The 22500-nt window shown below is 50.5% G+C and overlaps 2 protein-coding genes across 2 annotated transcripts in view; one reads left to right on the forward strand and one right to left on the reverse strand.

The window, feature by feature from the left end:
• Nucleotides 1-129: 129 nt before the first annotated feature.
• On the forward strand, nt 130-18338 carry lrig1 (leucine-rich repeats and immunoglobulin-like domains 1). The gene is made up of 15 exons (XM_031567467.2): nt 130-372; nt 667-810; nt 2551-2694; nt 2884-3027; nt 4032-4175; nt 7297-7377; nt 10332-10403; nt 10985-11056; nt 11265-11428; nt 11742-12122; nt 13059-13340; nt 14453-14896; nt 15003-15134; nt 15372-15647; nt 16454-18338. The coding sequence occupies exons 1-15, from the start codon at nt 188-190 to the stop codon at nt 16636-16638; spliced, it is 2850 nt and encodes a 949-aa protein (XP_031423327.1). The 5' UTR covers nt 130-187; the 3' UTR covers nt 16639-18338.
• A 757-nt stretch (nt 18339-19095) lies between these two features.
• The window catches only part of slc25a26 (solute carrier family 25 member 26), a 48424-nt gene continuing 45019 nt past the window's right edge, over nt 19096-22500 (reverse strand). The window contains exon 10 of the mRNA XM_012841104.3: nt 19096-20357. Coding sequence (XP_012696558.1) covers nt 20258-20357 — 100 coding nt within the window. The 3' untranslated portion in view covers nt 19096-20257. The remainder of the gene's footprint in view (nt 20358-22500) is intronic.

The following is a 22500-nucleotide window of genomic DNA, read 5'->3' on the forward strand; positions in this document are numbered from 1 at the left end:
CCTCTTAACTCTTCACTTCCAAGTACAGTACGTGATAATGGGGAGAGGAAGAGAGCCATTTTCAGGTGGTCCATGAATCTGTCACAGGACCTGCAGGTGAACAGGGTGTCTTGTGTTTCCCATGAAAATACTGTTGGCAGGGAAAAAGTAACAGCCCAAAGTGTTTCAAGAAAAGCTCTTCACCATAATGTGTGTTCATTCTCTCTCTCTGTCTCTCTCTCTCCTGTGTCTCAGGCAGCACAACAAGATCGGTAATGTGGACGGCCGGACGCTCACGGCGCTCACCTCTCTGGAGACTCTGGACCTGAGCAACAACGACATCACTGAGCTGAGAGTCCACTGCTTTCCCTTGGGGCTGCAGATCAGAGACCTGTAAGAACACACACACACACACACACACACACACACACACACACACACAGACATAAGTAAATCAAAGCATATTGTTAACAGAGACACAGTCACAGGACAGCCAAAGTAGTTCACATTATGCTAGTGCATATTAGGGAAAAGTACATTTCACTGTGAAATGGATGTACAATTATGAACCCTCTAAAAATACTTATGTTGATACAGTTGATGGTTATTTCCTAAGTCATGTGTTCCACCTGATCAGCACTGCTGGCCCCTTCTCTCACCTGAGCCCTTGTGTGTGTGTGTGCGCAGGTACCTGAGCAGTAATAAGATCGTGCACCTGGAGGCGGGGGCGTTCGACCAGCTCTCCGGCAGCCTGCAGGTCCTGCGCCTCGGACGCAACCGCCTCACACACATTCCCGTCAAGGCCTTCCAGCTGTCTCAGCTCACCCAGCTGTGAGTCACACACACACACACACACACACACACACACACACACACACACACACACACACACACACACACACACGATGTAGGTCTAAGGAGGACTGGTTTGTACATGCACACACAATCTCACACACACACACACACACACACACACACACACACACACACATGTTGACTGGGTGACTCAAACACACACTACTCAAAAGATGCTCATCCAAACAATTTATGATGCAGATTTACATTTTTCATCCATATCTAAATTGCACTGATGCATAGATAGATCAGTAGATGGTTGGATGTCTTAACAGATTGGTGGATGGTTTGATATATGGATAGATTAAGAAATGGAGGTATGGGTGAATAGGTTAACGAATGTTCATTGCCCCATCAGAGCCACAAAGACACCAAGGCTGGAGAGAGGGGTGATGGGGAGTAGGATTGGCCCCTGGGGGAGAGGGGGCTCAGTGAAGTGTGGCGAGAGAGAGGGGAGAATTTAGTGTGTGTGTGTGTGTGTGTGTGTGGAGTATGGAGAGAGAGAGAGGGGATAATCATGTGTGTGTGTGGAGTATGGAGAGAGAGAGAGGAGGTATTTGTAGTGGCGGTATGGCCAGGCCAGACGTGGGTACACAGCAGGCCCAGATAAATGAGCTGATTTATGGGCCTTGTTCTGCCTGAGGTCGCACGCTCCATAACTTCTCTCTGTCTTCCCTCTTCTCACTTTCTCTCTCCTTCTCACCCGCCCATTCTCCCTCTCCTTCCTTCCCTCCCCCTTTCTCCCCCTTCCTCACGCTCTCATTCTTTTTCTTCCTGTCTAATTTTTACTCTGTCACCCTCACGCTCTCTTATTCTCTTGTTCTTTCTCTTTTTTTTTTTTGTCCGGTCTCATTTTTCCCACCTTGTCCTCATTGTTGTTTTTTCTGACTTTTCTCACCCTGTCTCTCCCCTACACACACACACACACACACACACACACACACACACACACACACACACCTCTCCATGTTGTAGCCGGTGTAAGGGGAACCCGCTCCATTGTAAATACGGGCGCCCTATCCCACGTTCCTCCATCTCGCTCGCCATTGTTCCGCAGGTGGCCGGAACGACACCCTATCTGGTGGCAACACGGCCCGGCAACAGCGCGTTTGGTGTTCAGGTGCTCCCGGCGCTGACATCATCACGCCCCACCTTTACCCACCTGGTGCACAGATCTGGTGCCTCAAAATGTCAATACGTGATGACAGGGGCACCAGCTCTGCTTGTGGTGACCGTAGACCAGCACAGAACACCTTTCAGCACTACTGCAGAATGCTTTGTAGGATTTGTAGTTTTTTTTTTTATGAGTCTCCTCTCTCAAGTGTCTAGTGCGTTCAGATGAGGTTTCACCCATGAGGCCGTGCCTTCAGTGTTGAGTGATTGATGACTTTGGAGGACCTGGTGTTTTCAGTTTAGTGTGTGTGTGTGTGTGTGTGTGTGTGTGTGTGTGTGTCCTAACATTTCCATGACGCTTAAGATATTTCTGAATGCCGGGTGGTGAACAGGTTTTTGCACACGTGCAAAGCCAGCTGTGTGGGTTGAGCACTGTGTGTGTGTGTGTGTGTGTGTGTGTGTGTGTGTGTGTGTGTGTGTGTGTGTGTGTGTGTGTGTGTGTGTGTGTGTGTGTGTGTGTGTGTGTGTGTGTGTGTGTGTGTGTGTGTGTATGTATATTTCAGTGGTGTGACATCTCTGCTCTGTGTGTGTGTGCAATGGCAGGGAGCTGAGCAGGAACCGCCTGCGGCTGATCGAGGGCCTGACCTTTCAGGGTCTGACCCGCCTGGAGGTGCTCAAGCTGCAGAGGAACAACATCAGCAAGCTCACCGACGGGGCCTTCTGGGGACTGGCCAAGATGAGGGTGCTGTGAGTATCAGAACCTCCCCCGAGACATCCACACGTAGCACCCCACATTCTACAGGACACACGTTGGCCTTTCACACTTCCTTTCCCCCTCATCCATTAGAATGACCCTCATATCTCGTCTGAACTCGCTCACGTTTTGTCTGTGTGTGTGTGTGTGTGTCTCTGTCGTTGACTTTATCTGGTCTCCAGTCACCTGGACTTCAACAATCTGAAGGAGGTGAACAGCGGCTCTCTGTACGGCCTGACGTCGCTACAGCAGCTCTTCCTGGCCAACAACTCCATCGCCCTCGTCAACCCGGACGGCTGGAGGTTCTGCCAGAAGCTGCGTGAGCTGTAAGTCCCCACACACACACACACACACACACACACACACACACACACACACACACACACACACAATTAGTTAAGAGTACTGATCGCCATTCCCTCGTTTACCACTCGTCATAAATAATGCAATAGACTGGATAGCTGTAGGGAGATTGGCCTTTCCTTTTCTCATGCTTCCCATCATAAATCTAAAGTTGAGACAGTGGGGCCAGACCATCAAATGGGGGGGGGGGGGGTAAAACATGCACCTTTAGTGTCCCCCATATCTCCCACTCCTGTTGCTGCCACGCATTACCCATTAATGCACTAACTGTACTCAGTGCATTAAGTCTCTTTCCCCAGTATTAGTGCACTTAGCGCCCGAGCACTATCATTGTTATTAGCGAGGGCCTAATGAAGCATGCATGCGCTATCAGGAGGAGTTGTGTGTTTTTTAGCTAAGAACAGGAACATGGTGCTTTTCCCCCCATTTTTTTTTCCTGTGTCTATTTCTTTTTTTTTTTTTTTAACCCTCCTTTTATGACACGGCCATTATTGCATTCCGGGTGGAGACGACCTGGCGGTGCGTCCAGCTGTCTCTCTCCACCTCAGTGACCACAGCGGCCCACCCGCCGCGCAGCCGAGCGTGCCTACCAAACACAAGAGCGCCTTTGACCCTGCCAACACATCTGAGAATTATTAATAGTGCTTTCTCCCCACTATCCCCCCCCCCCCCCCCACTGCCTTTCACCTTGCCAACCAAAAATGATGGTGAATATCAGGCTGTCCGGAGCGAGCAGGAAAGCAATTTGTTCACATTAGGTGCCGTTTCACAGGCCAGATGGATGCGTTGACCTTCTCTATAGCAGGAAGGCCCACTTCCCTCTGTCCACTCAGGACAGCGGCTCTTAGGAAACGCTGGAAGTGACACAATGACAGACAGACGTTTGTTTAAATGTCTGGAGGGTTTCTCCTTGCCGTCTACCAGATGGTTCTTATGAGTGTGTGTGTGTGTGTGTGTCTTACCACAGGAATCTGTCCTATAACAACCTGACGCGGCTGGATGAGGGCAGCCTGGCGATGCTGGGGGATCTGCACACGCTCCGTCTGGGCCACAACGCCATCAGCCACATTAACGAGGGAGCCTTCCGGGGCCTCAGAGCCCTGCGCAACCTGTAAGTCCTCCTGACTGCAACCTATTTACTACCTCACATCAGTTCCACCCCCTAGTCCTTCTCACCCAACCCTTCCCCAAGGCACCTAATGTTTCCGACTGACAGTGACCTGTAAAGCAATCTGCCAAAACCCTGGTCTGAATTCAGCTCTAGTTTTGAACAGACCTTTATATATATATATTTAAAAAACAGACATGAAATCCGCCTAATTAATCAATGTCAAAGCCAGAGTAGTTTCCTTTCTTTTTTGTTGTTGAGAACTCTCTCTCTCTTTATTTATTTATTTATTTATTTATTTATTCATTCATTTCATTCATTCATTCATTCATTCATTCATTCATTCATTCATTCATTCATTCATTCATTTATTTCTTTCTTTCTCTCTCTCTCTCTCTCTCTCTCTCTCTCTTTTTTTTTCTTTCTTTCTCTCTGTCTTTCTTTTGCTTTGGGTCTTTGTTTGGTGCTTGGTTCCCACCGACTGGAGATGCACATGTGTTCCCTGTCCAAGGCCTCCCAGGAGAAGCTGCCTCTTTTAAAGCGCAGAGTGAAAAGCAGTGGGGGGGGGGGAGATTCTGCCCCCTCTCCTGAGTGCTCCCAATGCTGGGAACAGAGAGAGAGAGAGAGAGGGAGAGAAAGAGAGAAAGAGAAGGTTGGGATGGGGGTTAATTCTCCTCACGCCTCCTGAGTTGGAGAGAGAGAGAGAGAGAGAGAGAGAGAGAGAGAGAGAGAGAGAGAGAGAGAGAGGGGACAGAGCGACTGAGAGGCAGAGAGAGAGAGAGAGAGAGAGAACAAAGGGAGGGAGAGAGAGAGAGAGAGAGGGAACAGAGCGAGAAAGAGGGAGAGAGAGGGGAACAGAGTGACTGAGGGGGGCAAAGCAAAACAGAATTGGGCTTTTAGTCGCTCCAGCAAGCCTCTCTCACAGTAGGGGTGATGAGTTGAAGCGTATACAAACCTTTCTTTCTTTGGTTCTTACGTTTTTCTTTATTTCTTTATTTCTTCAGTTCATTCGGTCTTTCATTCTCTGCTTTTTCTGTCCCTCTCTCTTTCTTTCTCACCTCCTTTCACTACCTTTCCCTCTCTCTTGACTGGGTTTCTCTCTGGAGGGGGTGGGTGGGGTGGTGGGCCCTGGTGTGTGTGTGTGTGTGTGTGTGTGTGTGTGTGTGTGTGTGTGTGTGTGTGTGTGTGAAATAGATTAACTGTGTGTGTGTGTGTGTGTGTGTGTGTGTGTGTGTGTGTGTGTGTGTGTGCGTGTTTGTGACGTGCTGTTTGGCTCTCTGTCTTATTTCACTCTTTTCTTCCTTGGCTTTTTTCTAGCCTTGCCCGGTCCCTCTGTACTTATTTGTTCTCCCTTTTTATACATTTCTCTCTCTCTCTCTCTTCTCCTTTCTGTGTCTAAATTTCCCTTTGATTCAAGTCAGGCCATTTTTTTCCCCATGTTAACGTTCTTCAGTCCCGTCCCGTCCCCCCCCCCCCCCCGTCATCCTTTCCCCCTGCCCACCCCTTTAATAATCCCTTCCCCTTCTCTTCTTTCCTGTCCTTCACCCCCCCTCTCTCCATCTCTTTTTTTTTTTCCTCTCTCACTCTGTCTCTCTTTCCTCTTTTTCACCCGCTTCTCTGCGCTGGCCTGCCGTGAGCCAGCTCTAATCGAATCAGTGGGGAGGCGCTTGGCCGCAGCACCTGCTGAAAGGGAAGAGGGGGAGCTTTAATTGGAGCGCGCGGTCGGGGCAGTGGGGCGGATGAGTGGCGGGTGTGAAGGTGCTGAAACGGCTAGCATGTGCCCGCATCACCCCCACCCCCCCCTTCCCACCCCACCCCACCCATCCCAAATCTCTCTCTCTCCCTCTCTCTCCCTCTCTCTCCCCCCCCCCCTCTCTCCCTGCCTCTACCCACACCGTCGCCTAACCCTCACCCCCCTAACATCCAGTTCCAGCTTCAGCACCATAACGAGCCAGCACCCATTCACGCCCAGCCAGGCAGAAGGAATAGGAAATTGGCAACCAGGGGCTCAGTCTGTGGGGGGACAGAAGGGGGGAACAGGGAGAACTGGAAGAGAGAATGGAGGGGTAGGGGGAAGGGAGCAGGGTGAAAAGAAAAGAAAAGAAAAGAAAAGAAAGGAGTGGAGGAGAGGGGCTGCTATCTAATCCAACGGACTTTTTAAAAGAAACAAGGACTGTTTAAAATAACGTTTCCTATTTGGGCTGAAACAATGTGGTACGTACAAAAGCTTTTTTTTTTAAACACAAGATTAAAGACAACATATATATATATATTAATTTGGCCTTGTCGTTATGGAATAAAAGTTTTTTTTTTTGTGTTGAATAAAAGCGAGAGGCGAGAGTTTCTGGAGCAAACGGGTAAACGTGCATTTGTCATGTGTGGAAACTTGGTCCGGCCTCAATTGGAGCAGGGAGTTATTGCGGGCTGGTCAGACAATGCCAGGAATATGCCCCAAACGCTCACTGTTTCCCTCCATCCGTCTATCTATCAGCCCCTCTCTCTCTATCCCTCTCTCTCTTTCCGTCTCTCTCTCTCTCTCTTTCTCCCTCTGTTCTTGTTTCTTTCTCTTCAATGCCCACGCTTGGCATCTCAGTGGATCTCTCCATGATGGATCTTAGCAGTGCTCTGAATGTGAATGTGAAAGCTGACTGGGCCAGTGTGCCAGTCTGGTCCTTTCAGTGCCTGTGCGTCAGACTCACACTTGTCTGCAGTCAGGAGCATTCCTCCTCTCCTCTCCTCTCCTCTCCTCTCCTCTCTGCTCTGCTCCGCTCCATCCCCCCACCTCCACCCCCATTAATCCACAAAAGGAAAGAATGTGCTGGGCAGGCAGGCAGGCAGGCAGGCAGGCAGGCAGGCAGGCAGGCAGGCAGGCAGAGAGTGAGCTGGAGAGTCTTTGCTCTGTGGACCAGGTGCAGTGGGGTACCAGGGAGTAAGGCAGGGTGGGTGAAGAGGGTGGAGGTAACCTATGGATACCCCCCCCCCCCCACACCTCTATCTGCACCACCTTTCTTTATCTGCCAAGGCCTCAGAGTGGCCATCCAGCTCTAGCTCCAGCTCCAGCCCAGCCATCTCCCCTCTGTCTCACCCCTGACTCCTCTCTCCCCTCTCTTCTCTGTCTCCACAGGGAGTTGGACCACAATGACATTTCGGGCACTATAGAGGACACCAATGGGGCCTTCGCTGGATTGGATGGCCTCCACAAACTGTGAGTGTCTTACTTCATCCTCCCCCCCCCCCCCTGTCTCCCTTTCTTTCTTTCTTCTCCTCCTCCTCCTCCTCCTCCTCACCACTCCATCCGTGTCCCTTTGAGCTCCTTGGCCCTCCATTGCTGTGCTATTGTGTGGGTCCCCTGGGCACCATTGTTCCCTTTCAACTCGCTCCTCGGCCAATGGGGGAGCGCCTGTCCCGGCTGCAGACAAATTCAAGTTTAATTCCCCACACCAGAACAAGCTAGTGTTGTGGGAAGCTGAATACATTTGAGTTGTGTGTTTTTTTTTAGTTTTTTTGAAAGTTTGTTTCTGATGCTACACACCTCACACTCGTAATCCATAGATCAATGCTGCTTCTCTTTTCAGAGTGTGTCTGACCATTTCACAGTTGGGACACATGCACTGTGGTCTCATCCAGTGTGGTTGGTGATCTATATAGCCTGATTCTGTTCTGTTCTGTTCTGTCCTGGCCTAGCCTAGCCTAGCCTATAACCGAGATGGTTCAGCTGAAATTTGACGGGTGTTGATGCCGTGGGTTGAGCCTGTTTGTGTGTGTCAATATACTTCCTGTACGCTCTGGGCTTGTTCCAGGGTCGGTAGATCAGGGCTGTTTTTGGGGCGGGGGGTTGGGGGGGGGGATTCTGGCTCAAGCTCTTTGGTTTAACACCAAGAGAGTGTGAAATCGGGAGGCGGTGTCGGTCAACCACATCAAACGCCCCGCGAGCCCCCCCCCCCCCCCCCCCCTACCCTTTTGTCCAGAGTGGGAGTATGGAGGGGGAAAGATGGAGGAGGGGGGGTGGGGAGGGCAGTGGCAAAGTGCGGAAGTGGTCCAGAGATGCCCGGACCGGCCGGAATCCCACCGGCTCTCGCTCCGGAAAGCCTATTGAACCAATCCTGGGAACGGGAGAGAAAAGGGCACGGACATCAAAGCAGATTTGCTGCCTGCTTTTTGTGTGTGTGTGTGTGTGTCTGTGTGTGTATGTGTGTCTGTGTGTGTCTGCCTCTGTCAAATGGTTGCAGAGTATTCCCAATGGAGGCGAGCGTGACTGAGAGTGCAGCGCTGTTGCAGATTGCCAGCTCCCTTCTGCCTTAGGTTCTGGCCATCAGGTTTCAGACCTCCTCCCCCAACACATGCGCACACACACACACACACACACACACACACACACACACACACACACACACACACACACACACACACACACACACACACACACACACACTCTCACTCATACCCACATTAAAGTGAGCTGCAGATGTGAGACTCGCCGTCATCCTGTGATCTGGTCGATATAGTTGACGTTGGCGATTGAGAAGCTGCCCAGATACTTAAATAGGTGAAGTGACATCAAACGCTGAGCTCCGTGAAGGTCTTCACAGGGGGCTGCGGGTTGCCGTGGGGATGGCCGGAGCATGTCACGCTGAAGGATGGGCAGAGGTGATGTCTCTGTTGTTAGTTGATGGGTCTATTATTTGTGAAGGCCTGTCCCACCCCCACTCCTACTGATCTTTGCCCCCCCCCCCCCCCCTTGCACACACATGAGTCAATCCCACACCCATAACCACATGATGGTGTGTCACACAGAAGGGAAATGATTGACACAGTGAGGATGCCATTATTTGGTGTGTGCTTGGGGGGGAGTGGGGTCTGTCATTCATGAGTAAGCCTTGCATGTCTGTGGAAACTTCCAGCAGCCTGGGTACCTGACTCAGTGGAACGTGTCTCTGCCGTGGACCAGCCACTTCCTCCCACCCTGCCAGTCAGAGCTGAGGGAGGGGAAAGAGGGCGTGAGGTCCCATGCTTTGATGTGCGTGCCAGGCACCTGATCCTGACTTCTACGAGCATGTGGTTCCCTGCTGCTGTGCACAGGCCCAAATACAGTCACATACCAGTGCTGAGAGAACATATGGATGTGTTTTAAAGTAGAACGTGTCAAAATTGACAGTAGCATGATTGACTCGATGGAGTCTAGGACCATGTAGAAAAAACGAATAATAAGAAAAAGAAGCCCTTGATATTGAGTCACTCTGTGTTTGAACTGGGATGTGAGACACTGCTTTATCCTTTGTGTGTGTGTGTGTGTGTGTGCAGGTATCAGAGGGGAGTCGTAGATACAGAAACAATCTGTCCCCTGTAATCCTTTTAGGACAGGAAGGGAGCGGATTCAGGAGCGATCTGAAGTTTAGCAATGAAGGGAACACCCCTGTGAATCAGATGCCTGTTTCTGCTCTTCACGCACAGACATGAGAGAGAGTGTGTGTGTGTGAGTGTGTGTGAGTGTGTGTGTGTGTGTGTGTGTGTGTGTGTGTGTGTGGGAGGGAGAGAAAAAGAAAGGGAAAGGAAGGAGAGGAGTGTGCAGAGCAGAAGAGAGAAGTGAAGGGGAGAAAGGAGGAGGAGGAGGAGGTGGGGTCTTTTGAAGACCGGATTAGACCCCCAGAATGGAGCAAACTGCCTGTTCTCTGTTTGAACCCTCTCCTGACAAGGCTACTTTTATTACTTTACAAGGCGCGTTGTCTTCTAGTGCGAGGGACCCCCTTCTCATGGGACCGCTGGCTCTCAGCTCCACCCTGTCATCGCTATTAAATTCTAATAAAGATAAAAGTGGGCTTTGAAGAAAGTGTTCTCTGTGTGTGTGTGTGTGTGTGTGTGTGTGTGTGTGTGCGAAGGACCAGGACCCTGGATCCTTCACTCACCTAATCTCTACACAGTTCGGATTTCCAATACCTTCAATCCCGGCTCTTATCAGATTCAGCCAAACTAATTGTCTCTCTCTCTCTCTCTCTCTCTCTCCCTTTCTCCCCTTGTTTTCCCTCCTACTTCCATTTCTCTCTTTTTGTCCATTTCTGTTTTTCGTCTGCTCTCTCTCTCTCTCTCTCTCTATCTCTATCTCTCTCTCTCTCTCTCCCTCTTTCCTCTCCTCCCTGCTCTCTTCATGTTTGGAAATTGCAGAACTCTGTTTGGAAACAAGATCAAGTCGGTGGCCAAGAAAGCCTTCGCAGGCCTCAAGGCTCTGCAGCACCTGTGAGTATCCCAGCATGCATTGTGGCCGCCCTCGCCGCGTCTGCCAAAAGTGGCTGCCTGAGAGGGCTGCTAGCAATTTAATAGCGTCTTTGTAAGCGGAGAGGACGAGGCAGTTTAGCAGGGCCCAGCTGCCTTCCCCAGCTCTCGTTAGAGCCAGCTTCAACTCTGGCCTTTCCCCCACCCAGTAAAGGGGGAGCAAGAGTTGTTCAGCATATGGTGAATGCCTGTTCTGCTGCGAAATTCATGCAGAGGCACTTTTCCAGCAGCGGCATGTTTGAAGACCCCCCCCCCCTCCCCCCAACCCCTTTGATTACTAAGACTGGGGAGTATCTTATAAAGTGTAACACGGTGCAGGCTTTTTTCCACCCTGTCGAGAGTAAGGCCCCTGTAAATAGTCATAGAGGGGTTGTGTGTGTGTGTGTGTGTGTGTGTGTGTGTGTGTGTGTGTGTGTGTGTGTGTGTGTGTGTGTGTGTGTGTGTGTGTGTGTGTGTGTGTGTGTGTGTGTGTGTGTGTGTGTGTGTGTGCGTGAAAGGCAGACCGTGCTGACTGTTGTGTCCTCTGCTGTCTGTCCCCCCGACAGGAACCTGGGCGAGAACACCATCCGCTCCATCCAGCAGGAGTCCTTCGGCATGATGGCAAACCTTCAGAGCCTGTGAGTGTTTAAAACAACCCAAAAATATACACACACTCACGTAGAACTCGGAAAAACCTGATGGGCAACTTCCTCCTGAGTGAACAGTCAGGTCACAGTTTATTACAAAACTGAAGATGCATCACAAGGATGTGCTGTGTAACATTCTAACCCCCCCTTCTATCTCCCTCTCTCCAATTTTCCACCCCTCCTTCGTCTTGCTCCACAGGCGTCTTGAGAGCGACAGCTTCCTGTGCGACTGCCAGCTGCAGTGGCTACCCGCGTGGCTGGTGGCCCGAGGGTTGCAGGCGGGGGTCAGTGCCATCTGTGCCCACCCCGAGATCCTGAAGGGCTCCACCATCTTCGAGGCGCCCGTCGACAGTTTTGTGTGCGGTCAGTACCACTCCAAGCTGTCCCAGCTGCACTGCTCACAGACAGAATTAGAGGGACTTACTCACTGAAAATCACACGTGCATTATAAGACTCGTACTATCGATTAGTAGTTATGTAACTCAGTGGTAAGGGGTCTTAGTCCTATGCTGTAATAGAATAGTTTTCCTGATTTGAAACTGAGGCTAATACAGGCCATCACTATTACAGAAGCACTGTTAAAGAAGCCACTGTATATATTCGAAAAGTCTTGGGTTATGTTCCCGTTTGAGAATGAATTCCTAAGTGACTGTCTGTGTGTGTGTGTCCTGTGCAGATGACCTGCCGAAGCCCCAGATCACGGTGCATCCGGCGAGCACGGTGTCGGTGCTGGGCCAGGACGTCCGCCTAAGCTGCACGGCGGCCAGCAGCAGCAGCTCACCCATGACCTTCGCCTGGCGCAAGGACCAGGAGCCGCTGCGCCACGCCGAGCTGGAGAACTTTGCCCACGTGCGCGCCCACGCCACCGCCGGCGGCACCACCGGCGCCACCGTCTCCTCCGCCCCCGTCCCAGCGGCGGCCCACAGCAACGTGATGGAGTACACCACCGTGCTGCACCTGCGCCGCGTCACCTTCTCCCACGAGGGCCGCTACCAGTGCGTCATCACCAACCACTTCGGTTCATCCTACTCCCAGAAGGCCCGGCTCACCGTCAATGGTAAGGCTAGAGATGCCGACACACCCACAATAAGTCTCCATCTTAAGATTTCACCATACTGGGCTTATTATTGTACTATTTTAACCTACATTTTTTTTTTAATCTAATTGATGGTTTAGTCACAGCAGTGTTAGTTAGTTGCCAGTATTTGTTTAGAATATTATCTATGCAGTCATTCATACTGACTGATACTGGCTGTCGTGTTGTGGTTGCTTTGCTATCCATTATTGTAATACTTTCTCGTAATCAGTAAAAGGCAGTAGTAAGTGTGAATGTAGCATATGGTTGAATTGGCCATAAAATGTTGATTACTGCAGAAATGCATGCCCATTCTGAAGCATAATGACATGGGGTATTATGGAGGTCATATTTCCACAGGATGGAGGGGATAGGGGAGTGGGGGGTCTGGAGCTGAAGTGTTTCAGCTGGAGGGTGGAATGCATGAGTGACCATGTCTTGCCCCCCCCCTACCCCCTCCACAATCTGATCTCTGTCCTTTAGCTGGAATTTGGAACAAATTGATTTCTCCGCATTAAGCCCCCCCCCCCCCCCCACCCCCACCCCCACCCCCAACAGAGCCCCTGAATTACACGTCCTGTTGGTTTGTCCAACAGATGCGGTTGGCCTGCAGGCATTTTGTGTATTTATTTATCTTATTATTATTTTTATTTGACTTCCGTTTTATTTGGGTTGGCTTCGTGCTCGTCCCCAAATCAGGCCCATTTCCTCTAGTGTAATTGAGTTAGGCCGGGCTCTTCAAACGCTGAATGCTGCGTCTGTGAGTGTGTTTAATTGTGAAGGCAGAGACCTGGGCTAGTTAGAGTATGTCACGATCAGACGTGCCTTGTGTCTCTAAAGAACACCCTTCTCTTTGTTTCTGTTCTCACGCTCTCTAAATCTCACATCGTCTCTCTTCTTTATTTATTTTTCCTTCAGTGTTGCCCTCGTTTGCCAAGACTCCGCGGGACCTGACGGTGCGCGTTGGTGCCACGGCGCGGCTGGAATGCGCGGCTGAGGGCCACCCGGCCCCTCAAATGGCCTGGCAGAAGGACGGCGGCACCGACTTCCCGGCCGCCCGCGAGCGGCGCATGCACGTGATGCCTGACGACGACGTCTTCTTCATCACCGACGTCAAGCCCGAAGACGCTGGCGTCTACAGCTGCACCGCCCGCAACTCGGCCGGCACCGCCTCGGCAAACGCCACCCTCTCCGTGCTGGGTAAGGACACCACTCCTCCCGCTCACTACTCACACAGTCTGCCCCACCTGCCCTGGGGTTCACACACTGGCCTTGCCACCCTCACCCTCAAGTCTCTCCAGCCCTGGTCAGCGTGGGGGTGTAGTGGTTCACTTTGCAAGCGGTTGACCCGGGTTCGATCACTGCAGGGTGTCCGTAACTTGGTTTGGATAAAAAGCGTCTGCTAAATACCTGAGCCTTTACCCCTTGACCCTTGAAACGCATTCTAGCGTCGCCCTCACCTTAGGCTTAGTGGATATGACTGCACCAGTGCTTTTCTCACCTGACTGGTTCTTGCACTGTACAACCCAACATCCCTCATTGGACTCACTGGTAATGCTAAGGCTATCCTTGTTGTCACTGTGCAGTCATCTCTGCCTGGGCTGACTCCAGCAGCATCTCTTTCCCCCTCTTGGTAAGATGATCCCCTGCTTCCCTTCCCTTCCCATGATGCATCAGTGGGGCCGCTCCTCTGTGAGGAGAGCAGTGATGTTTGCGCTGCCCTCTCCAAGATGTGGGGATTTGGCTAACCTCGGCCCCCCTCGCAGGAATGTGGCGTGGCTCTCCACAGCTGTGGCCTTCTGCTTCACAGGTCGCAGGGCAAGGGTCAAAGGGCAGGTCACATGGGGGCAGAGGTTGGTGGGCTCACAGAGGAGTATTTGTTTGTGTGTGTGTAGGAGGAAGCGGAGAGGAAGGCGGAGACACAGTGGGAAACACACACACACACACACACACACACACACACACACACACACACACACTTGTTTCCTCTGCTAGCTTAAATAGTGGGCTTTCTCTGTTCTACATAGAGGTTTGGTTGTTGGTCGTGTCCATGGCAGGTGGTGCTGAACTAATGAGAGGAGCTGAGGTAGGGGATTATTAGATGGTGGAGGTGGGTGGAGGTGGCTGTTGGGCGCTGCGAACATGACTTGAGAAGTAGTGGTTAAGGGCTGTTAGTAGTGCGCCATGTTATGTACAACAATGAGTTGAAAACAGTGCTTCTTCACTGCTCCTCTGGTCTGTGGTGGAGTCTTGATCCTGACCTCTCTCTCTCTCTCTCTCTCTCTTTCTCTCCCTCCCTCCCTCTCCTGCAGAGACTCCTCATCTGGGTCAGGCCATGGAGGACCGCAGTGTGGTGGTGGGCGACACGGTGGCCCTGCAGTGCAAGGCCCTAGGCAGCCCGCCCCCCCGCATCACCTGGCTCCGTGGCGACGAGCCGCTGCGCCCCGGCGAGCGCCACCACTTCACGCCCGGCAACCAGCTGCTGGTCATCCGGCAGGCGGTGCCCGAGGACGCCGGCCGCTACACCTGCCTCATGTCCAACCCGCTGGGCACAGAGCGCGCCCACTGCCAGCTGAGCGTGCGCCCGCAGGCCTCGGGCCCCTGCGCCGCCCCACAGGGCCCCGCCACCGGCACCATCGCCGCCGGAATCATCGTCATCGCCGTGGTGACGAGCGTGGTGGCCACCTCGCTGGTGTGGGTGTGCATCATCTACCAGACGAGGAAGAGGAGTGAGGAGTGCAGCGTCACCAACACAGGTCTGTGGTTTGTCAGGTTTTTGGGCGGTCAGGGTGGGTGCGGTTGTTGCTGTTTTGATTCTACGCGTGTCAGACCAGTGTGACTAAATTCTTCTCATTTCCTCAGATGAGACCATCGTCCCTCCTGATGTCCCCAGCTACCTGTCCTCCCAGGGGACGTTGTCAGAGAGGCAAGACGGGTCCATCCGGGTGGACAGTAGCGGTAGCTCCCAGCCCAACGGTCACATAGACAGCAACGGTAAGACGTCATGCCTCTGTCACACTCTTACTGCTTTTTATACGATGGTCCTCTAATCTCCTCCACCTGTGCCACTTCCAGAAGTCACAGACAAGACACGTTTGTATGTCAGCAGCTTATTAGTACACTGATGTGAACCCATGAGCATGTAAATAAACAGGTTTTTTCTCTTTGTCTCTCCTCTCACTCCTCCTCCTCCTCCTCCTCTCTCTCTTCTCCTCCTCTTCCTCCCTGTAGGCTTTGACCACTCCGTGTGCTCCGACTGCATGGAGAATTACTCCAAGCCCCCAGACTACCTCTTGCAAAGCATGAGCCCCCCTGGCCTGGAGTACCAGCAGACCCACCACCACTCAGGGTACATCAGCGTCCCCGTGGGCAACCCGCCGCCCCCCCACCTCACCACAACCCCCCATACCACCCCCCACTGCAACGGCACCCCCAACGGGGTCCTGCCACCTTTCCCCAGCAACCACGACAGGGTTGCCTCGCCCAAGAAGCTTGGAGAAAGCAAAGGTGCGTCAGCCAGGACACCATCGAATTTAGACATACACACACACACACACACACACACACACACACACACACACACACACACACACACACGTGGGGCCCTAATTCTATTGGTGAGCAATGAGCGAAGTCCGTAGTGCATGAACTAACGCTATCGCGTGGCGTGTGGGAGCACTGCGCTGACCCACCCATATTTGTGCTTAGGATCTCCCTCATGGCATTAAGTCCTGTGTGACCGCTTCCACAGACCGGTCTATTAAATTAGCTGTAGTTCATGCGTGATGGACTTTGCTCTTTGCTTGTTACTTGTTACTTGTTACTTTGCTCATTGCTTGTTACTTTGCTCATTGCCAGTTGCCCGTTAATGAAACGAGGGCCCTTAGTCTCATATGAGCCATTTGCGGGGGTGGGGGGGGGGGGGGGCCTTATCCACCTACTGTGCTCATAAATCACAGCTAATGCTGCTGCTCATGTCATCAGCACCCGAGGAAAGGCAGGTTCTGTCTCGCCCTTGGCCAATGGAATGGTTTGAGTTGGCTCACTGCAGGAATGCAGTTTCAATCCACAAGCCCTTGCATAGCCCAAAGGCCTGAATCACTGTGTGTGTGTGTGTGTGTGTGTGTGTGTGTGTGTGTGTGTGTGTGTGTGTGTGTGTGTGTGTGTGTGTGTGTGTGTGTGTGTGTGTGTGTGTGTGTGTGTGTGTGTGTGTGTGTGTGTGTGTGTGTGTGTGTGTGTGTGTACCTACAATGTGTTTTTGTTTTTAATGCTGACATGGCATCAACCTCCCACCTTCTTTTTTCCCTGCCCAGATCCTGCCATCACCAGAATCGGGATGTTGGGGGACGACAGCTTCCACAGGCCGGTCAAGCTGTCCCCCTTGACCTCAGTGGACATTGAGCGTGACTCGGAGGTCACCCAGACTCTGCTGTCCAACGGACACACTCCCAGAGCCCTCCAGAGTGAGAGCCCCTCTCTCCGGCGAGGCAGCGACTAGCATCCCCCTCCTCCTTTCACCCCACAAAAGAGAAAACATTTTGGACTCTCGACGCTGCCGTCGCCTTTTTTGTCGTTTTTGTTTTGCACTGAGAGCTGCTACCTCAGCCAGGAGGAGGAAGAGGAGGAGGAGGAGGAGGCAGAGCTTGCCCAGTTTCACTAAACTGAGAGGAGGAAGAGGAGGAGGGGGGGGGAGGGAAGAGGGCGTTTCAGGGTTTGAAGGTGAAGCTTGCTTGTGGGGGCTGTGTCCCACGTGAGCGTTTTAGCTGTACATAGTCTTAAATCTTCCCAAGGGAGCTTCCATTTATGAAAAAGACAAAAGTGACTTGCATTTGAAGCATGCAAATGTAGGGAATACTGTACAGTATAAGAGAGTGCTATAAACATTGGACAATGGACTGTACATAAGAGGTTTCATATAAATATATATTATATATTATATCTAACTTTTACAAAGAGTATTTGGATTTATTCTGTGCATGATGAGAACTGAGTGATGGTATTTTTTTTCTTGTTAACAAGCCTTTCCAGCTTTTTTTTTCTTCTCACTGTTAACTGTGGTGCCTTAATAATGCATGAACAAAGTGTACATCAGTACATTTTGTGGTTTTCATACCATAACACACATCCAGTGCATTGCAGTGAAACCTTTGACCGGACATGCTGTCGGTCTATGGCCTTAAGTCATGTAGTTCTGGCTATGGGATGAAGGGAGAGTTTTGGTGTGATTTTATTTGACACTGAAGAGGAGACACAGGTTGGCTTTATATAATGTTCCAGTGATTAAGCACTTTGCCATATGATTTATATACAGGACATTTTCTTTAAACGTGCAGATTTTGATTGTACTTTATTAGGAATGTATGGATTTCTAACAGCTTTGCCAAGGCACATATCACAGTGCTGACATTTTGTGTCTCTAAATCATACAAAACAGACAAAGAAATAAAAAAAACAACCAAGACTCTTCCATTGACTAAGGAACTGACCACATCACCAAGCTGCTTTTTATTCACCCCGATACCTGTGGTACTTCAGTAGATTTGCATTATTTTTGGTTTTCTTTTCTTCTGGAAACTGACATGAATGTGGACCTTCTCCAAAAACAGCAGTAGTCTTTTTTTTTTTTTTATCTAATTCTTGCAAAAGCCTAATGTTGCCAAACTACAAAAGGGATAACGTCGACCTCTGGACTCACTTGAAAGGAGGCTGCTCGGAGAAGTGCTGCATGACCTGCTGTCTCGGGGTCTCTTAACAGCACCCCATGTTCTCCCTCTCTCTCTCTCACACACACACACACACACACACACACAGGCAATGGCCAGTAAACTCTAAACCTTACTCCAGCTTTCTTAACACCTTGTTGCAACACTACATCAAAGTCTGTTCAGATTTGACATGATCCACATCCACACGCGCGTCGACGAGGAACGGCCAGCAAAGTGCTCAACTCCATTCTGTGAAAAGCTCAGCGTTCCCTGAAAGATTTTTCTTTCTACCAAACCAAGTAGAGCTGAACAGCCTATGTTTGTTTGAACGGACATTATTGGGATTGTGGGCTTTTTTTTTTTTTTTTTTTAATGTGCTCAGATTAATTTATTTAAATGAACACTCAAACTGTTGTACATTGACAAAGCTAAGACGTTGAAGTGTCTAACATGGCAAGTGTCTATTAAAGTCACATTTTGCTATTTTACACTATGACTTTGTTTCTTGCTGTTTTATAGGTTCTGCATCAGTATAAGAGATGTTGCTAGCCTAAGGAATGTATACTGTGTTTATTCAGTGGCCTACACAAATTCACAAAGTGTGTCTGCAAATTCCGTTCATAGATGATACTGAACTACATTTTTACTCACAGTGGTGCATGTTATGTTGGCAGAAATTATTGAAAGCCTTTATTGTCATTGTATTTGCATACAACACAAATGAATGGGATAAACCAATGTGAATGCACACTTCAATCAGCTCAAGGCCTTCACACACCTCCCTTAAATGCTTTTTGAGCTCTGTGGGCTGCCGTGTGTGAGTGAGCTCTGGGGGCTACTGTGTGTGTGTGAGGTCGAACTGAAGTCGCCGTACAGGATTCCAGCATGCTGCTGACAGGCCATTGTTCCCACACAGAGAGATGGTGACAGGCCAACTGACAAACACACACACCTGGCGAAGGCCTGTGGAGTCTTCTGTCCTTATATGAGTTGTGCTTGGTGTCTTTCTCCTCCGGATCACCTTGAGTTACATGCGCGCGACATACATAAAATGAGACACTACACCTTTACACAGCAGTTAGATCCAGTCAAACACTTAAAAATATCAGAATGGTCTGATACTGTCTAGTTTTTCTATCCACCCTTGGTCACGTGACCTGCCTGGATCCATATGATCAGATATATACTACATTCTTCATGGTCAAAATGTCATGGTGCCATTATGTGGAGCAGTGTTACTGACTGATTTCTGAAGTTTAAACTTCTTTTATTCGGGGCAATTTTTGAGAAATCTACCTCAGCTAACACCTCCGTTTGAAATGATTTTAACACGTAGCACTTGTTGAGTAATGCTTTGACCCAAGTGATAGCTGCTTGTATATTTCAAGGTGTATCCATTATAATTGTATGTTTTACATGAAGTACATGAGTACATAAAGCAGGTTTTTAAAAATCAAGAAAAATATTAAGTTGGAAAACGTTTTTGTAGAGATACCAGCCTATAGAGGCAATGTATATGTGTATATATGTGTGCACATATGTGTGTGTGCATATGTACTGTATATGCCACTCATAGAGTCTGTGAGGCTGAGGTGCCCAGAAGGGAATAAGGGTTGTGCTGGATGGCTGGAGGCACGGCAACCTTCAGGAAGCCAGTCCTGTCCACATGCCCAGTTCCCAGCATGCATTTCCCTCTTCATTTAGACATTTATCCTTCAAACTGTTTCATAGTCTTGTACAATTCACTGCTTACAAAATCTTGTAAGCAGATGGTCCATCATATATATATAAGTATATATATATATGTTTTATTACTGTTTTGTATATAAGCAAGTTTGTTTTGTGTGCAGGGTCATATCTGTGCTCTGTATATATGGTTCTACTCTTCAAACACTGGAATTGCCGATGACATTTTTTTCATTTGCACTGACTGTAGCAATGCTACAATCACAAGTATACTGAAACGTTCACATACTGCCCTCAACTATGCAACTAGTGGAAGTGAAACTGAGTCAAATAAAGACTCAACGGCAAATAAACAAACAAACAAACAAACAAACAATTAAAACAAAAACAGCGTTTTAATGCATAATCTTGAACCATGCACACAAAACAGAATACATCTCATGGCATTGTCATTGGAGGTATCTGTTTGAAAATGATCTGTGTTGTTAAATAACTGGAATTCAAACAGTTAAACCCAATCTGCTCTGCACTGATGACCAAGAATGCATTGCGCTAGGTAATACGATAGGGGGCCTGCTTCTCCAAGCACCAGGTGTCCATCTATCTCCCCCCCGCACCCCCAGCACTTCCCCCAAATGACTGACCAGCTCAAACTGGGGCCTCATTGGTTGATGGGGGGGGGGGGTCAGGAGTTGAAGGCTCAACTGTGATCCTCCCAAGGGCCGGTCATGAAAGCATGGTGCGTCGCACCTTCTCATACGCCCCCAGGAAGATGAAGCCGCCCAGGCTGATGGCTGTCATCCTGGGAATACTTCCTGCAAAGAGCCTGGAGGACAGAGACACACAGGACGCAGGAGTCAGAGCAACATACCAACAGCAATGCCCACAGTGAGGGTTCAAAGTTATGAAGTGTGAAGAGAGAGAGAGAGACAAAGAGAGAGAGAGAGAGAGAGAGAAACAAAGGCAGTTTCAAGTTCGTAAATCATTTGAAAGCCCTATACAGACAGAGGTGTGACATGTTTTGAAAAGCAGCGTGTTCGGTTCCTGTATTTGCTAACGGATGGCCGTGCGCCTGGTCAGCCTGTGGAGCGGAGCGTTTCTGCAGGAATGCGGTCCGCGGGGGCCACGCTGACGGCAGAGGGGGGTTTTGTGGGACAGGCCCCCGAAAGCGATGTGCTCTCCCAAGGCCCTTTTCCACGCAGCTGTTTTTGGTATTAAAGCCGGGCCCCAGGGCCCCTCAACATGACTGATGGCCAGATGACATCCACACACGTCCCTCAAACATCCACCGACAACCCCCCTGCCCCCCCCCCCCCCCCCTCCTCTGGCTCAAAATCCCGTTCCAACTCCCCTACCCACCACCGCCGCCACCTCCTCCTCCTCCTCTCACACTCTCCCTCAGCTGGATGAATTAGGCAATGTCCAGTGTTTCTCTCCGAGCGGGCCGGTACAGTAACACCCACATGCCTGTCTGTTCATGTGACTTCCAGAACAGGCCCTGGCTGGGCTAACGCCCCTGTTGGCCGCTATGTGCCGTCCCGTGTCAGGCTCTAGGTCACAGCACCTGTGGGGGTGAAGGGCGGTTGTAGGGGGTGGGTAGGGGGACATGGGGGGGGGGGGGGGGGGGGGGGTTCGGGTTCTGGCATAGCCTCCATTTAGAAATGGGGTCACAAGTGGTCTAACCACTAATACATCAGTTTTGTCAACCACAAAGCTGGACAAGGTGCCAAACATATCAGGGATCTCACAACTATTCCAGCAATTCGCAGAACCCCACATTTCAGAATGCTTCTGAGGGGATTGTGTGTTTTTAGACACCGACTGTGCCTTCTGGTGTGTGTGTTTGTGTGTGTGTGTGCGCGTGCGTGTGTGCACACGCAACTGCGTGTGTGTGTGTGAGAGAGAGTATGCACTTCCGTTAATACGAGGCACGTGTAAAAGGCCTGAACCTGTAACAAATTAGCAAGGACAGATTTCTCAGAGGGTGTTCAGACGGCGCTGCCGAGGCCCCTGCCTTCCAGCTCGCCATGTTGGGAATGTAACCGGACCCGGCCCAGGCACGCGGTGAGTCAGCCTCAGCCTCCCGGTCACTCAGTCACCGTGAGTTATTCATCGTAATGCACTTTCTGCAAGGGGGCTTGGAGGGGTGACCGCAGACGAGCTCCAAACTCCAGCTCAAGAGGCAAGCTCGTGTCTACGTTCCTTTAGTTGCCAGGAATGAGCCTGTGGTGAAGTCGTTACGTACTACTGGCAGAGAGCTCCCTCCTCTCACCCCTGTCCCTCTCCCTCTCTCTCTCTCCACCCTGGATGTCTTTCACTGAACCATGACCACGTGCGCACTGACAGGGCTCAAATGCTGGGTCACTTCCTGTCTTGGAGCAGCCCCACCTGCCGTCCTGGATCAATGAGGGGGCACTGGTGTGTGTGTGTGTGTGTGTGTGTGTGTGTGTGTATGTTTCAGTTAGGACAGCACCACAATGTGGTTAGTGGGGTTGTGTGTGTGTGTGTGTGTGTGTGTGTGTGTGTTTGTGTGTGTGTGTGTGTGAGTGAATGTGTGTGTACGAGTATATAAGTTTAAGACTGGACAGCACCACGTAGGGGTGTGTGTGTGTGTGTGTGTGTGTGTGTGTGTGTGTGTGTGTTTGTGTGTGTGTGTGTGTGTGTGAGTGAATGTGTGTGCAAGAGTATATAAGTTTAAGACTGGACAGCACCACATAGTGGTGTGTGTGTGTGTGTGTGTGTGTGTGTGTTTCTGGGCTGGGATATTTTCCACCTGCCTCTGGGGGCTGTGACTCACCAGCACCTCATCATCGCTCATCACCCCGACGACCGCAAACACCTGGCCACTTCCCGAGCCTCCTTCTGCTAAGACTCTTCTTAATGACTCCTGGTGCTAAAAATACTGCCCCCCCCCCCCCCCCCCACACACACACACACCAATGCCTGACCAGCACGGAGGAGTCCTCTAG

The sequence above is a fragment of the Clupea harengus genome, chromosome 5 (assembly GCF_900700415.2).
Source record: "Clupea harengus chromosome 5, Ch_v2.0.2, whole genome shotgun sequence".
Classification (NCBI taxonomy): domain Eukaryota; kingdom Metazoa; phylum Chordata; class Actinopteri; order Clupeiformes; family Clupeidae; genus Clupea; species Clupea harengus.

Bases quoted from the DNA above. Each gene is read 5' to 3' on its own strand.
- lrig1 (XM_031567467.2), top strand. From the start codon at position 188: ATGTGTGTTCATTCTCTCTCTCTGTCTCTCTCTCTCCTGTGTCTCAGG. The intron at 7,378-10,331 runs GTGAGTGTCTTA...TGGAAATTGCAG, and splicing joins TTGGATGGCCTCCACAAACT to AACTCTGTTTGGAAACAAGA. The intron at 13,341-14,452 runs GTAAGGACACCA...CCTCTCCTGCAG, and splicing joins CGCCACCCTCTCCGTGCTGG to AGACTCCTCATCTGGGTCAG.